Consider the following 15314-nt stretch of genomic DNA (forward strand, 5'->3'; position numbering starts at 1 on the left):
TAACCTAACCTTCATCATTAATCTACAGCTTTCCATGTTTGGTTCTTGATTCTAAATCAAGCTAATTAAATGCGGTCTCTTTATAGAGATATGCGATAGAGCTAGGGATATCTGTGCCAAGAGCTTAGTAAGGCAAATATATCACTTGATAGAAATCATAGCAACGATAATATAGCTGACACTGGAATTTGTGGGATAAGGCATAATGCTAGATCAGTTACCATTATGCTCCTTCTGCATGTACATAGGGCATGCTAAATTGCATATTTAAATCTCTATTCATTTTTAGCCCGCTTATCTCTTGATTGAACTTTATTATCTGATGAAAGCTTTTGGCGACCTCTCATATTCCAAAAATTACAGCTTGATACTTTAGCATCTAGCAACGTTATCACAGTATACAAGTGCAGTAATCATAAAGGTAAACTAATATATGCATTTCTCGATTGACTTGCAGGTCCCATCTGATATTTCCTCCCAAGAGAAACAAGCCTGAGGTACCTTGTATAATTTCATTTCATGTCAGATTAATTTCTCCGCATGTTTGAATGTCTGTTTCAAGTCTTTAAAACCAGCCATCATTCTGTATGTTTCAGTTTACATACAACAAATTGATAGTATTATCTCTTTGCATGTCTTATCATCAACATGACCAATAAAGGAAAGCAAAAGTCAGTTAACTATGACCCTGATTTCTCTCCGGGAGGGAGAATTGAGCGGGGTCTTTCTCAAAGGATGGCGCGGTTACAAAGAAGAGCCAACTTGTCGAGATTACAGGAGAATGCACGAGGGTTTATCTTCAGATGAAGAATTGTCGGATACTTGTTCCGCTATTGCATCGGACGATACCGCATCCAGTGTTGGACGAGCCCGAGAATCATTCGCGATCACGCCGGATCAACTAGCTCAAATGCTGCAAGAAGCGTTGACTAAACAACACGAAGAAATTAGAGCTGAGTTCAAAACCGAAATGGAGTTGACTATGCAGCAGATGCGAGATTGATCACTAAAATATGTATAATGTTTAGTACGATTGGACAATCATGTTTAGTATGACTGCTGTTATATTCTACATTCCTATCTTAAGTTATGTTTAAATATTCTTGAACAACGAAACTTTCTGTGAATTGGATGAGAAAATAGCTTAAATTTTACACCTTTTATTTTCTGTTGGACATTCTTCTGGTAACTAACTAATGTTAAGCATTCCCTTTTCCGTGGACTACCCTGCAGCCAAGGAGAATTGAGAGAAAAGCAAACCCAAAGCCTCAAAATACCATAATGTGTTTTTCTTAGGGGAAAAAATATATTTTTAAAAAATCCCTACATGTAATAAAAAATGTAGTCAAATTATTGCTAAGAGGACTACTGAACAGGTTTTCTCAAGTAATGGTTATTGGTTAAAGGGGCTCCTGTATTTTTGTCTGGAGTAGCTATTACATTATTAAGAAGTCATGATATAAATATATTTAATAGAATTGATATAGCAATTAATTAATATCTTCAATCTATTGGTTACACAATTGATATTAGATTGATCAAAACAGAATTGATATAGCAATTAATTCATAATTTCCAGTCATCTAAGGGAAATCATTTGCACGTATCAACTAAATAAATAGAATCTATGGACCCCTAGAGTTTTCCCTGTGCTCAATGACCTATCTTACAAACTGGCATTCAATCACAGCCACAGCAGACCTAATTTATCCTACAGCTAAGTTCCAATATACAGACAAAATAGCTCCCATTTTTAGGGTGCTATCAACAATTTCATCGGAAGAAAAAAAGTAAAAAAATTAAAATTAAAATTGAGGAAAGGTATATCTGGCCTCTGGTGAGATTAGTGGTGACCTTAACGGGATTCAATCGACAAATCGAGCGATTTTGCGCGGGAAAAGAAGACGAACGCTTCTTCTGAACCAAATCAGAATCATATTAAAAAATTAAAAAAATCACATGCGAAATCACAACCTGAAAAATAAAAGAATTCAAGTAAACTAAACTTACTTTATAGTCGCAATATAGGTGCTATTCGTATATTTAAACACTTGTCGCTTGAATCTGTAGAAAATTGAGAATTTGGGCAAAATTATTAGAACAAAATGAGAAGATTGAAAAACTAAAAGGGGATACGGTGAATTGAGCATAACTAAAGCTTAGATCTAGGGTTTAGTATAGAGGAGTGAAGACGAAGAAGAATGAATCCGCCGTTCATTAAAACTTGGGATCAGATATACCAACTCAATCAAGCTAGCGTATTCCTCTCCCGAATCCCAAATTAAAGTAGTTAATTTCCCAATTCGAACAAAAAAAAACCTGTAAATTCAATTCAAAGGTTGAGAAATAAGAAATTGCCTGACCTCAGCGGAAGGCGAGGACTTCTTCGTCGCCGAGCAGTGAACAGTTGAAGAAGAAAAGTCGGCTTCTTTCTTCGATTTTGGGGAGGGAACTGGTATTTTGTGAGTACGGATCGAATTATTAGGGTTGGGAAATGAGGAGATAAGGAAGGAGATTTGAGGAGGAGATAATGCAGCCATGGCTGTTGAGTGAGTGGAAGTTCGTGGGACGGCGAGAAGATTAACAGATGAACTCTTCGGCTTCAGCGGAGAGGAAGGTGCTTAGGTAACGGATGATCTCTTCGGCTTCGGCGGATATAGTAGGAAGGAATAACGGTAGTGGAGATTAAGGCTGAGGGTATATTTAAAATAGTGTAAGGTTAATTAGGGAAGGGGAAAGTTTTTTAGGAACCGGCTCTTTTAAAGGGTAGATAGATAGATGACAACACTTGGTAAAAGATCACTTTCATTGAACCTTTGTTAATCAAACACAAGCTAAAGTTTTATCAACAAAAAAATGTAATTACTAATTATGATTTGAGTCATATGTAAATAAAAATTATGCAATATTTCATCACTATTTAAACAAAAACAATTACCTTTAAGGTATAGTACAGTCCACTTAACAGAACATACGGGAAAAAAAGAGCTCAGTGCACATATCAAATTATACTAAAAAATGTAGTAAACCCAAACACAATAGCAGTTTAATCATATTCAACAGATATCACTAAAAATATGTTACAAAATGCTATAATTCTAAGAGAAAAATCATAGAGATAAAATAAAATTTTAATTTACATTGATAGCTTTCTACTCCTCCAATCAATATCCGACACCTAACAACAACAATCAACAATCAATCAATACCAAAAATAAAGGTAATTCATCAAACAATGAAACTGAGAATATGAATAAGAAATTACAAGAAGGTAATAAGAATAACCAATATCCATACTGACAATTGAAAAAAAAAAATCTTCTTTGTTCCATCAAAATTGAAGCAAAAGGTATTTATAGAATCACAACATAATTTCTAGGGATTGGAAAGCCGTAGTAGTTACTACCAATTCTATACTTACATTGTCAATGGTTGAAAACGGAAGGAATTGAGGTGAGGAGCTTGATCGTCGAAATAAGGATGAATTTAGAGATAGCTAGCGAGAGGGAGAGGGAAACTGAAGCGAGGAGTCCGAATGTCAATTTAATTTAGAGACGGGGAGGGGGAGGGGGAGGGGGAGGGGGAGAGGGAGAGGGGCAGGGGAAAGCACAAATAATGAATGAGATAAAGGGATTTGGGCGTTATCAAAGAGAGAGCGAGAGGGGAAGGGGAGAGATCAGATAATGAAGGAGGATAGAAAGTCGATTTGAGCGTTGTTTTATCAAAGAGAGGGAGAGGGCGGATAACGAAGGGGAGATTGGGATTCTTTGCGTTATGAAAGATGATGGGGAATAAATAAAGGGATAACATATATACATATAGGATAAAATTAGAATTAGGAAATTTGAAGAGGGCAAATTGGGTATGTAAAAGTTTTGAAATTTGTTCTCTTTTAGAAGTAGTATAGATATAGATATAGATAGATATAGATATAGATTAAAAGATTATTTTGCCCTCTAACAAAATAGTTAAAATAGCTCGAGAGTCGAGAGAGGGATTAAAGAGATCATAAATGAATGAGCCCGACCTTATTCCTAAATCGCGTTCATGCTCTTCACTTCATTAGTCCATTAAAATCTTCAAAATTTTCAAGGAGAAATTTTCAAAACCGACCCATTTATAACTTTATTCATCAAAGTCAACCTATTTCAAACATATTCATAGAAATCAACCCAGTTTTAACTAGTTCAAAAGATTCTTTTCTAATTAATTGGCGTTGTCAACCCTGACTAATTAGCAACCTAGTTAATTAACCTTCTAAATAGTTGCTGTTGGCAGTTGTGATTATTTTGAACTACAGTTTAGCCCTTACTAGTAACCCGTGTAATTAAACTAACATCTAATTAGTCGGGGTTGGTAACCCTGACTAATTAAAAAGAAGCATTTTTTAATATTGACTCATTTTTAGCCTACGCTGCTGACGTGGCCAAAACTGAGTCGAATTTTGTAAATAAAATTAAAATGAGTTGATTTTAAGGAATAAAATTATAAATTTGTCTATTTTGAAAGTTTCCACTTTTTTAAAACCAACCCTCTTGTGTCTCCTTTGAAGAAAATAGAAATTCTCTGAAAAAAAGAAACCCTAACACCTCGTTTGGTACACAGGAATGAGTGGGAATGGAATGCAATTCTAATTTTTTATTCATGCGCACTAAACACGATGTATTTTTAGACACTAGAATTACTATTCTCACTTCTTATCAATTCCCACTTTATGTGAGAATTATTATTCTCAACCATTTAACAAGTAATTAATATTCCCACTTAAGTGGGAATAAAATAATCAAATAATTTCCGATTATACCCTCATTAAAAGATACGAAAATAAATATATATTCTTATATGAAAAATTATTTCTATAGAAATAATATCATTAGCTACTCGTATAAATATACAAATAGATGTAAAATATTAAAATACTATTCTTTGTTCAACTTTGCCCTAGTTACATCGCGTATGCAGTAGAAAAAAAAAAATCTTGTTTTCGACTCAAAGCGACTCGGTTAGGTAACCATTATTTCTTTTTAAAATATGTATGTGAGGCTAATCTTTACCTAATCTTTACAATAATTTTTTATCTTTTGGCGACTCGGTTGCGTAATCTATTGGAAATTAGGTTAGTAAATATTTTATCTTTGGATGTACGGTTGAAGTTACATTAAAGTATATATGCCTAATCTTTTTTGTAATTTTTTCAAAGCACTCACAACAAGAAAGAATGTGCTTAATTGATGAGGTTGAAACTTTATATTTTGATTAGAGGTTAACATATTTTCTATTCCTTCAAACTTTCTAGGTTAACATGTTTTCTATTCCTAATCAATTTTTTGAAATTTGAAATTTCATAGAAATTTTATATACAGACTAAAAGTTAATATGTTTTTCCAATCCTTCAAATTTTAGTGTTTTCTTTCGATCTCTCTCTTCATGCGTGCACATGGTATTCAGTCATAAATCATGTAGCATGCATATGGAATTTAGTCTATTGTATACATTTGTGCATAATGATGCTAGTTGTATTAGCTACTTGTACAAGTAATAAACATGTAGCATTAGAAGTTAGAAATATGAAAATATAATTATTTATAATCAAATATAATTTCTATGAAAATTATTTTCAATTATTAAGCCAAAAGTCCGAAATTGCTATTGAGGCGGTGTACCAAAATATAACTAACAATTGAAAAATTATTTCTATGAGAAAAAATATCATTTCTATAAAACTTATTTAAAAAAAAACTATTTAGTCATTTTTAAAATACTTTATGTTTTTAAAATTCTGTGTTTTTGTAAGGGCATTATTATAAAATTAAATTTTATTCTCACTTGCGAACAAATGATATCAAACATGGGAATGAGAATAAGATTGTTATTCCTGTTTCATTCTTTAAACACACCCAAACATAAGAATGAGAATATACATTCCATTCCCACATCTATTACATTCCATTCTTACATTCTTTCCATTCTCACTTGACTCCATTCACGCGTACCAAATGAGGCATAAGGGTGTTTTGGATTGAGGGTAATGAGGGGTAAGGGAAGCTATGATAATCTTTAACTTTATTTGGGAATCAAATTGGGCTAGCTAGTGGGGGAGAAGAGAAGGTAAATGAGGGAGAAAGCCCTATTTTTTCTTCCCTCTAATTGAGGTGTAACCTGAGTGAAGGTAAAGGATAAGAGGAAGCAATTGTAGAGAGATCAATTTATATCCTATCAAGATCTAACCAAAAAAAAAAAAAAAACTTAGTAACTTGAAAGGATATTGATGTCATTTTATATATATTTCATTTCCTGTCCTTTACTTTATTATACTTACCAAACGAGGTAAAATAAGTTTTCTTTAATTCCCCTTAATAACTTTTTAAAATAAAATTTACATGTTATACTACATGTTAGGTTAATTTGGGGTGTAAGATTTTGACTCAAATTTTTCTTTATTTTCTTCCTCTATGGGGCTGTTTGGTTCGCTATTATAAGGGGTGGAAAACTCAGAAAACCCTTCTACGTCAGATTTTTAGCCCTCCACGTCAGCTTTTTTGTTTCCGTCTATTTCTTTGTGCCGCTTTGGTTCGCTCGAATGGAAGAGGGAAAACTCTGCTGAAATCGCCGCCAACTAAGATTTTTTTCCCTCTCCGATTTCTTTCCCCAACCAAGTGAAATTGATGAAAACTCTGCCACGTCAGATTTTTTTCCTTCTCTGCTTTGTTTACAAAAGTTTTCCTTTTTTTTTCTATGCGAACCAAACACAAGAAAATAAATACATTGGTTTTCCACCATTTTTTATGTGCGAACCAAAGCAAAACAATCTATTTCTTGAAAAAATTTGGAAAACTCAAAACTTGTGTTTCTTTACATGGAATTGCATTTCTCTATATCAAGGAAACGAACCAAACAGCCCCTATACTTCTAAATAAAACTACCAAACAAGATTAAAATTAGATTTCTCTTACTGTCTCATCTCTAGCCTTCATCCGAACAGTCAACTAAAGGCAAAATTTTAGTTCAGGGCCTGTTTGGTTCGTTTCCTTGATATAGGGAAATGCAATTCCATGTAAAGAAATATAAGTTTTGAGTTTTCCAAATTTTTCCAAGAAATAGATTGTTTTGCTTTGGTTCGTACATAAAAAATGGTGAGAAACCAATGTATTTATTTTTCTTGTGTTTGGTTCGCATAGAAAAAAAGGAAAACTTTTATAAACAAAGCAAAGAAGGAAAAAAAATCTGACGTGGCAGAGTTTTCATCAATTTCACTCGGCTGGGGAAGGAAATCAGTGAGGGAAAAAATCTGAGCTGACGGCGATTTCAGCAGAGTTTTCCCTCTTCCATCCGAGCGAACCAAAACGGCACAAATAAATGGACGGAAACAAAAAAACTGCCGTGAAGGGCTAAAAATCTAACGTGAAGAGGTTTTCTGATTTTTCACCCATTATAATAGCGAACCAAACTGCCCCTAAAAAGAAATCAAAAATTTCCTTCCCCTTCGCTCCCCTCCATCCAAACAAACAGGCCATTAATAATTTCTTCCGGTTCCGTTACGTTCCCTTAACTTCCCTTCACTAGCTCCAAATCCAAACCAGCCCTAAAACCCCTCCCTCGGCCTCCAATGTCCACTGCCGCTCTCAACTCTCCTCCTCTCCCTCGTCTCCGACCATCCGACCCCGCTCGCAGCCAAGCCCCTGCGGGAAGGAGCAGCCGTTGGAGTCTGAGGGCAACCCTCTCGTTTCCTCTGAGGATGGCATCAAACGCGAAGAGCTTCGAGTTGAATTGCTGTGCGGGCGAGGACAGAGATCTCAGCACCTCGGCTTTGGCCGGGGGACTTGCGGATTGCTTGGACGACTCTCCTCCTCCTCAACTAGGTTGGATGCTTGAGTTCCTTTTAGGTTTTTGGTGATCGATCATTACTTTTCAATTAATTTGATCTCCCTTATTGATTAATTTTGGCGATGTTAATTAAAGAAGCAGAGCTGAAGAGGAGGGAGCCGAGCATAGCGACGATGTTGACCAATATCGGGAACTCCTTTGATCCCTACGGAGCTCTCAGTACCCCGCTGTATCAAACTTCCACATTTAACCAGGTAACTATGATATAAAATGTTTTATTTTATTTTATTTTTGAGTGGAAAGCTTGTTCCTTTATTTGATTCTGTCACAAGTTTTGGCTAAAATTTTGCAAGAGGATATTTTGGTTATATATTGTGAAAATGTGATGATAACTCAGTACACAGCCGGTTTTTCTGCAAGTGAGATGCAAACGCAATTTGGTTTTGCGTTCTCCCAAATTAAAAATTTGGAAATCCCTTCGCGAGCAAGTGTGACATCAACAAACATGAACTACAGCAGAATGCATGCACTCCGATCACATTTTGGGTTAATATTTTCTCTAATGCTTGTTTTCAGCCATCGGCAACCGAGTACGGTCCTTACGACTACACTAGAACCGGTAATCCTACTCGGGATGTGTTGCAAAGGTCAGTACTGTTTCTTTCTGTTGTGCACAGTGTTTACTGATGTGCTGCAGGAATCTTGATTTTTTTTTTTTACTTGACTGATAATTATTTGCGTGTTTGTTGACCACCAGTCTCATGGCTAAGCTTGAGAAGGCTGACGCTGCATTTTGCTTCACCAGTGGAATGTCTGCCTTGACCACTGTTACGAAGCTTGTTGAACCTGGTGAGCATCAGCTTGTATAATTTGTTTTAACTTTACTTTACATCTATTGACCAACCAACTTTTGTTGCTTTAGGTCAAGAAATTGTTGCTGGAGATGATATATATGGGGGTTCTGATAGATTGCTCCAACTGGTTAGAAAGAGAGGAGTTGTAGTGAAGTTAGTCTAATGCACATTCTTTTTGTAACTCAATAAGAAAAATTGCTAATATCTTCAAATGACAGACAAGTCAATACATGTGACCTGAGCGAGGTGTCATCTGCCATCAGCCCTATGACAAAACTTGTGTGGTTGGAAAGCCCAACAAATCCCCGGCTGCAAATTGCTGATATACGGGTATGAAATTCATGCTCCTGGTCCTCACTGGTTTATGTTGTAAAATTAATATTAAAGATGCATGGAAAACTGGTTTCCATGTCAAATAGCTCTTGACTTTTATCTTTCTAGCTACTAAACCCTGCAAATATAATGCATTTTGTTTTGCTAAGGAGATGCATCTCTGTGAGTGGCTTATAGAAAATAAAAGTTTAAGAATTCAACGTCGTGGTGCTGATCTGCCCTCTTGTTATGTCATCTTTATCCATGTACAAAAAGGCTTGGATCCCTGCTATATGCATTTTTTCTTCTCTCCTGATGCCCTAGTATTCGTATCGTGAGCTGCTATGGAGATATAAGCACCTTTACACCATACACTGCTATTCCTTATAATTTAGGACTTTTCAGAGACTATCCATTTCCAATATGGTTTTTATAGATCTACGGCTAATGCTGGCATGAAATGTTAAACTTGTAGAGCTGATAGCAGGTCAACTTTGTTTGTAAGAAAGGATGCATATTTGTCCATATGATTTCTGTGAGAAATAGTGGTAGAAAACATCTCAGTACTTGCAACGTTGTGATATCCCTTCCTTTTATGGAAATTTAAAAAGTATGGTTCTCAAATGATTTCACTTTTCCTTTTTCACATGTTCTTCATCAAGTTTTGCCGTACGTTCCATGGTTTCTGTAGTAGCTTGTACTTCTAAAATCTTCTTGTTTCTCTTATTGAGACCAATGCACTTCAATCCTCTTTTATGTTCATTTTGTGTTCATTTCATCAGGTTTACCATGGAAATATAAGACCTTTCTATAACCCGAGAACAATACACTTGTATCCCTTATGCTCATTCCATTTTTAAAATACTTCTACACTAGAGTGGAAATGAACCAGATAATTAACAAATTGTTCATTTATTATTCGTCTTAAGTATTCCGTTAAATTCAACTCGATAATTCATTTAACAATAAACGAATAGTTTTTATTATTCAGTTCATAAACGAATAGAATTCATCCAATCATATATTTGATTTGTTTGATTATTAAATATTCGTTTATGTTTTTCTACTTTTACATTATTACATTATATTATCTTGTATCTTTGTATAATATTATAAATAATATTTTTATTTATAAATATTTTATTAGTAATTTATAAACATATATAATAACTCTTATAGTGAGATATCATAATAATAATTAAGTAAAACCTTTGTTTTAAATATCCTCGACATGGCCCGAAATATCCCCCGATATATCGTTTTAAAGGGCTTGCCACAACTGATATGGTCTCTAAATATCATTTACCACTTTTTGGCTATTTTGGGTGATGTATCCCTAATATTGCCAAAATATCAGCCGATATATGGACCAATATATCTTTTTATATGGCTTGTCGCAAAATATTATGCTGTGTTTGATAATTTTTGGGTGAGATATCATGATTTCCTCATTATATCAAATGCATGTGAGACCACCGGAATCATATCTGTCAAAATTTTAACATGTTGTGCATATTAACAGTAAATGGCAGGTGTTTGAAGACGAGAGTATTTGGTTTCTTTTTTTATTTATGTTCTAGCTAAGGTGTTATGTATATGTGTATATTAATGATGAAAATAACGATCACACATAACGTAATGCTTATCTCTTGTTAGGGGTTATGGAAAAAGCACAAAAAAACGTAATGCATAACGTATGTTATATTATTTATTAATTGTTTAGATATTTTATAAATACGAACAATTCACAATGACTTTAATAATTAAAATAATCAAAAATTTCAAATAGAACATCACAAATATGCTAAACCTTGTTACTTCATTATGCTGACTAAGTCACTGGAGAAAGCTATCAGCGAGAGTTAGAGATGGAGAGATCCGAGGAGGTGAAGGAGCCAAGGAGGAGATTTCGCCGCTGAGATGTGTAGAATTGCCATGTGTTTCATCGCTGAGATTTACCTAGAGATGCTAGGGCATTGCTTCGATGGAGACGAGGAGTGGATCTCGATGGAGATGGAGACGAGGAGGGGAAAAGATGAAGGTGGAGTTAGGGTTTTGTCGCTGAGATGGGGATGAGGAGTAGATCTTGATGGAGATAGAGATGAGGGGAAGAGATGTAGATGGAGGTGCTAGGGTTTTGTCGCTGAGATCTTGTTGAAGGTTTTCGTAGTTGAAGGTTTCTACAGTCAAAGTTCTCATCGTCACTGAGAGAAGTTGAGAGATATTTTCGGGCGCTAGGGTTTAGGATCAGGGTTTTCACAGTGATAAAGGGCTGAATGTTACTAGATTTGGACTGTGGAGAGTGATCTATGTGTTCAAATCTGGTAATCAATATAACGTAAAAACATTTTGGTTATATAACCCTTAAGAGGGGGTTATTAGTTAGTGTAATTTTAAGGTAAGTGGGATAATTTTTGGGACTTTACTTTATGGTGTTATTTATTAAGACAATGAGATTGAGATTTCACTTTAAGATGTTATTCATTGCGACAATAAGATTGAGACAATTAACCTTACTTTTTCTAAAATTATCCCATTCTATACAAACTTTTTATCCCAACCTCCAAAACTACTCCATTCTTAACTTTGGGATAATCATGAGGAAAATAAGATAAAATCGAAGCACTAATTTACTAAATATCTAATATATATTTATTGTATTATAATATATAATATATTTTAATTATATTATATTATAAAATTCTATTATAACGTAAGATAATAAAATATTATATAATATTATCTAATATAACATTATTATATATTATTATTACATATTGGTTAATAATATTTCATATATTATAATATTAATATTATATTACTATAATATTACTTTATATTATTTAGTATATATTTTATTAGTTAGAATAAAAATATTATTGTAGTATTTTTATGATAGTATATTACGATTATTATAAATATTATATTTTAATAAGGAGCCATGTCATCAATTATTCTATTTAAATTATAGTAATTATCATAAAATAAAATAAAATATTAAATTTTTAATAATAATATAATATTTTAAATAATATATTATATTGAATTAAAAAATATTCTAATTTTTGATTAAATATTATATTATTGAAATATTATATTAAATATATTGTTTGTATACTATATCAATTGTTATATAATATATCATATTATTATAATATATTATATTAATTAATAATATTAAATATAGTTATAATTTATTAGTAATTATAATATAATATATTATAGTTTAGTATAAAGTAAAATAATGTATTATATTATAATAACATACTAAATAATATGCTAAAACAATTAGGTAAATTAATTTAGACTTAATTGATAGATAAATATTGTACTTTAATAATGTGCCACATCATCAATTATCCCACATGAATAGTCAAATCAAAACTTCAAATTGTCCTATTATCCTTAATTGTCTCACTTTATTTCATTCAAAATATCCTAAAAAAATAAAACTGTTCCATTGAAATAATTATCCCACTTAGCCCCAAATTGTCCCAACCAATAATCCCCAAACAAAATGCTCGAAAAACGTATTTTTTAAGTTTTTTTGGCCGTTAAGTGCCCTGTGCATTTTGTGCTTATGTTATGTAACATTTTGGTCGTGTTAGGTAATGAAACGAGTTATAACGAGTTATATAACATGTTTAAAAAAAAAATAGGGTGTGTGTATGTATATATGTATGTATCATGTATACATACATATATATATATACACATATATATGTGTTATATATATAATATATTATAACGTTATATATATATATATATATGGGAGTGAATCTAAGGTGACAGCTAGGCTCCATCGCTAAGGACGGCGGTCTAAAAATCAAGCTCATTTCCTAATTTTTTTCTACGATTGGCGCTCGACTTACCAACCAACTTGATCTAACACCGTTGCTTAAAAACCCAAACATCACCAATTTTGGCTGAACGCGCGTTGTGTTTTGACCTATTCGTTGAGCCGTGTAAAAGGTTTTAATTATTCAGAGAAACCAGGATTCAAGAATTGGGCAGCTGTGGGGATGATAAGTGGTGCACAAAAACACGACCGGGTTCAGCGCCAAAATTAGTGTGTTTGGGGATTTAGAACCGTGTAGATTAAAGTTCAAATGGAGCGGATCGCAAAAAAAAATTAGGAATGATGTGATTTTAGGCCGCGGTCCTTAGGTGGGAGGCCTAGGGTGTCAGCCTTTAGATTCACTTTCCATATATATATAGTTGTATATATATATATATATATATATATATATTATATATATATATATATATATACCATAACACATATATACATATATCTATGTATGTATGTATATATATCTATCTATATATACAAAACAATTATTATATTTGGAAGCTCATTTCAGAGATTGTGGGAAAAAGTTTTTCTTTCTCTTTATAGATCAGATGAGGTATATTGTTATGGTTCTTTCTAAGGTCTTGATTGCTATCAATCACTTATAATCAAAGAACCCAATTTTATAGATGTGTTTATTAGGGACATTTGTGATGGACCACTTATTAAGTGATTCGAGCTCAGACGGATATTCTGTCAACTGAGCATTCTTAATTTTCTTGCTCTTATTAAGAGCCATTTCAGAAGATGAGGTAGAGATTACTCTACCATTAAAGGTTTCTTACAGATTAAATTATGTAAATTCTATCAAGTAAGGATTTATAATTGAAATTCTTTTTTTTAAAGATAAGTAAAGACTCGTGATAGCACGTCTGTCAACGACTTACACTATCCTACACGCCTTCGCGGCTTCAACGAGAAACATTACGCTACACGACTTGAGTGACGTCCCACTATCATTCTTCTTAAATTATCAACAAAAATAATAAAGAATATATTTAATTATAAATTCCTACTTATTAGATCTACATAATTATTTCCGTAAGAAAAACTTAGAGAATCATGGCTCTGATACTAATTTCTGCGGCTAAGCAAAAAAAAAAAAAAAGATAAGATGACTTACAGTTTGAAGCCTGCTATTTTAAATAAAACTTCTGGCTCCTCCAGTTTATTTCATCAGATTTATTTTACAAAGCCTTAGGTCGGCTAACTTTTACAAAGAAGAAGAAGGGGAAAGAAAAGAAGGCAAAGTGTCAGGTAGAGAGTGAAGCTCTTATTCCTTAACTTTGAAAACTGAAAGCAAAAATAAGCACACTGAACTATGAAGACTTCTCCCTTATTTATAACTGAGAAAGGAATCATATTGATTGCCTTTGGACAGCTGGTTGGAGAAGACTTGAAGTAAACGCATTATTGTCGACGCTTTTAATGCGCATTATCTTTCGGCGTCTTTTGATTGAATCTTACGTCACTGCATGCGTCACTTAGCACTAAGAGTGGCTCCCCGAGTCTCAACTCAAAGTAAAAGATAAGGTGTCGGGTGGGTCCCATTGCGCACCGAATCTCTTTTCTTTGATTTCATCTCTTTAGGTGGCATCTTGGCTGTTTCTAGTAAAGTATAACTTATTAGAGAAGTAAAACTATAACTTTAGAAAAGAAGTCAGTATGACTGTAGGTAAGTGATAGTTTATAACTATTCAATACATTTACCTTTTACATCTGTGGGAACTCCCATGGCTGCTTCCCACATTTCTTCTGTAGTTTCCTCATAAGGATCCTGGGCGTCTGGTAGGGATATGTCTATCCCTTTACTTTGAGTGGATTTTGTTGACATAGTATCACTATTGTCAAATACCTTGAAGAATTGTTTTTTCATATGCTCAAGGCATTTTTGTTGAATTTCAGTTTCCGTTGCGTGAGGGTATTTCCTCTTCATTGTTTTTGCTAGTTTAACCATAGGGTTTTTATTTTGAATTTCTTGAGTTAAAATATTATCAAGGATTTTATTATTCATCTTAATAATTTCTTCTATATGTTTTACTTTGTCTTAAACGTTGATACTCGTCCACCATTTGTTGTGATATATTTTTTTGAAGAGATGGTAGGTGAAGTTCATCCCATGCAGCTTCTAAGGACCAATTCCAGATCCATAGAATTTCTGCCTCAGCGAAGAAATATGTTGAACATAAACCTTCAATAATTTGATTCTTGTCCATCTTTTGTATGACTGGGTGAGAGTCAACCCAAGGGGTATATAATTTTGATATGGGTTTGGGTACTGTATTAAGATCTTCACCATATTTAGACCACCAATTATAGAACCAAGTGGGTAGACCTTTATAAATGGCTTCTGGGCATAACTTAATTTACCATGTATGTTTGTTTCTGGGATTTTGGTAGAGGAACAGTTGATAAAAGGCTGACTGGTAATCCCAGTAATTGAAATTGTAAATTTCTTTGCTTGGGGTTTT

The 15314-nt window shown here is 33.4% G+C and overlaps 1 protein-coding gene and 1 long non-coding RNA gene across 4 annotated transcripts in view; one reads left to right on the forward strand and one right to left on the reverse strand.

The window, feature by feature from the left end:
• On the reverse strand, positions 1306 to 3540 carry LOC109837995. Its single transcript, XR_002246528.1, has 4 exons — positions 3422 to 3540; positions 3141 to 3178; positions 2011 to 2064; positions 1306 to 1917 (listed from the first exon to the last, which is right to left on the reverse strand). It is a non-coding gene; the product is annotated as an uncharacterized LOC109837995 (long non-coding RNA).
• The window catches only part of LOC109837994 (cystathionine beta-lyase, chloroplastic-like), a 9866-nt gene continuing 2029 nt past the window's right edge, over positions 7478 to 15314 (forward strand). Inside the window, exons 1-6 of one of the 3 annotated variants that reach the window (XM_020406400.1) lie at positions 7478 to 7859; positions 7960 to 8078; positions 8401 to 8471; positions 8582 to 8673; positions 8747 to 8831; positions 8897 to 9008. In XM_020406400.1, coding sequence (XP_020261989.1) covers positions 7607 to 7859; positions 7960 to 8078; positions 8401 to 8471; positions 8582 to 8673; positions 8747 to 8831; positions 8897 to 9008 — 732 coding nt within the window. In that variant the 5' untranslated portion in view covers positions 7478 to 7606. The remainder of the gene's footprint in view (positions 7860 to 7959; positions 8079 to 8400; positions 8472 to 8581; positions 8674 to 8746; positions 8832 to 8896; positions 9009 to 15314) is intronic. The other 2 variants (XM_020406401.1, XM_020406402.1) reach the window with 2 other exon arrangements.

Source organism: Asparagus officinalis, chromosome 4, assembly GCF_001876935.1.
Source record: "Asparagus officinalis chromosome 4, Aspof.V1, whole genome shotgun sequence".
NCBI classification, from domain to species: domain Eukaryota; kingdom Viridiplantae; phylum Streptophyta; class Magnoliopsida; order Asparagales; family Asparagaceae; genus Asparagus; species Asparagus officinalis.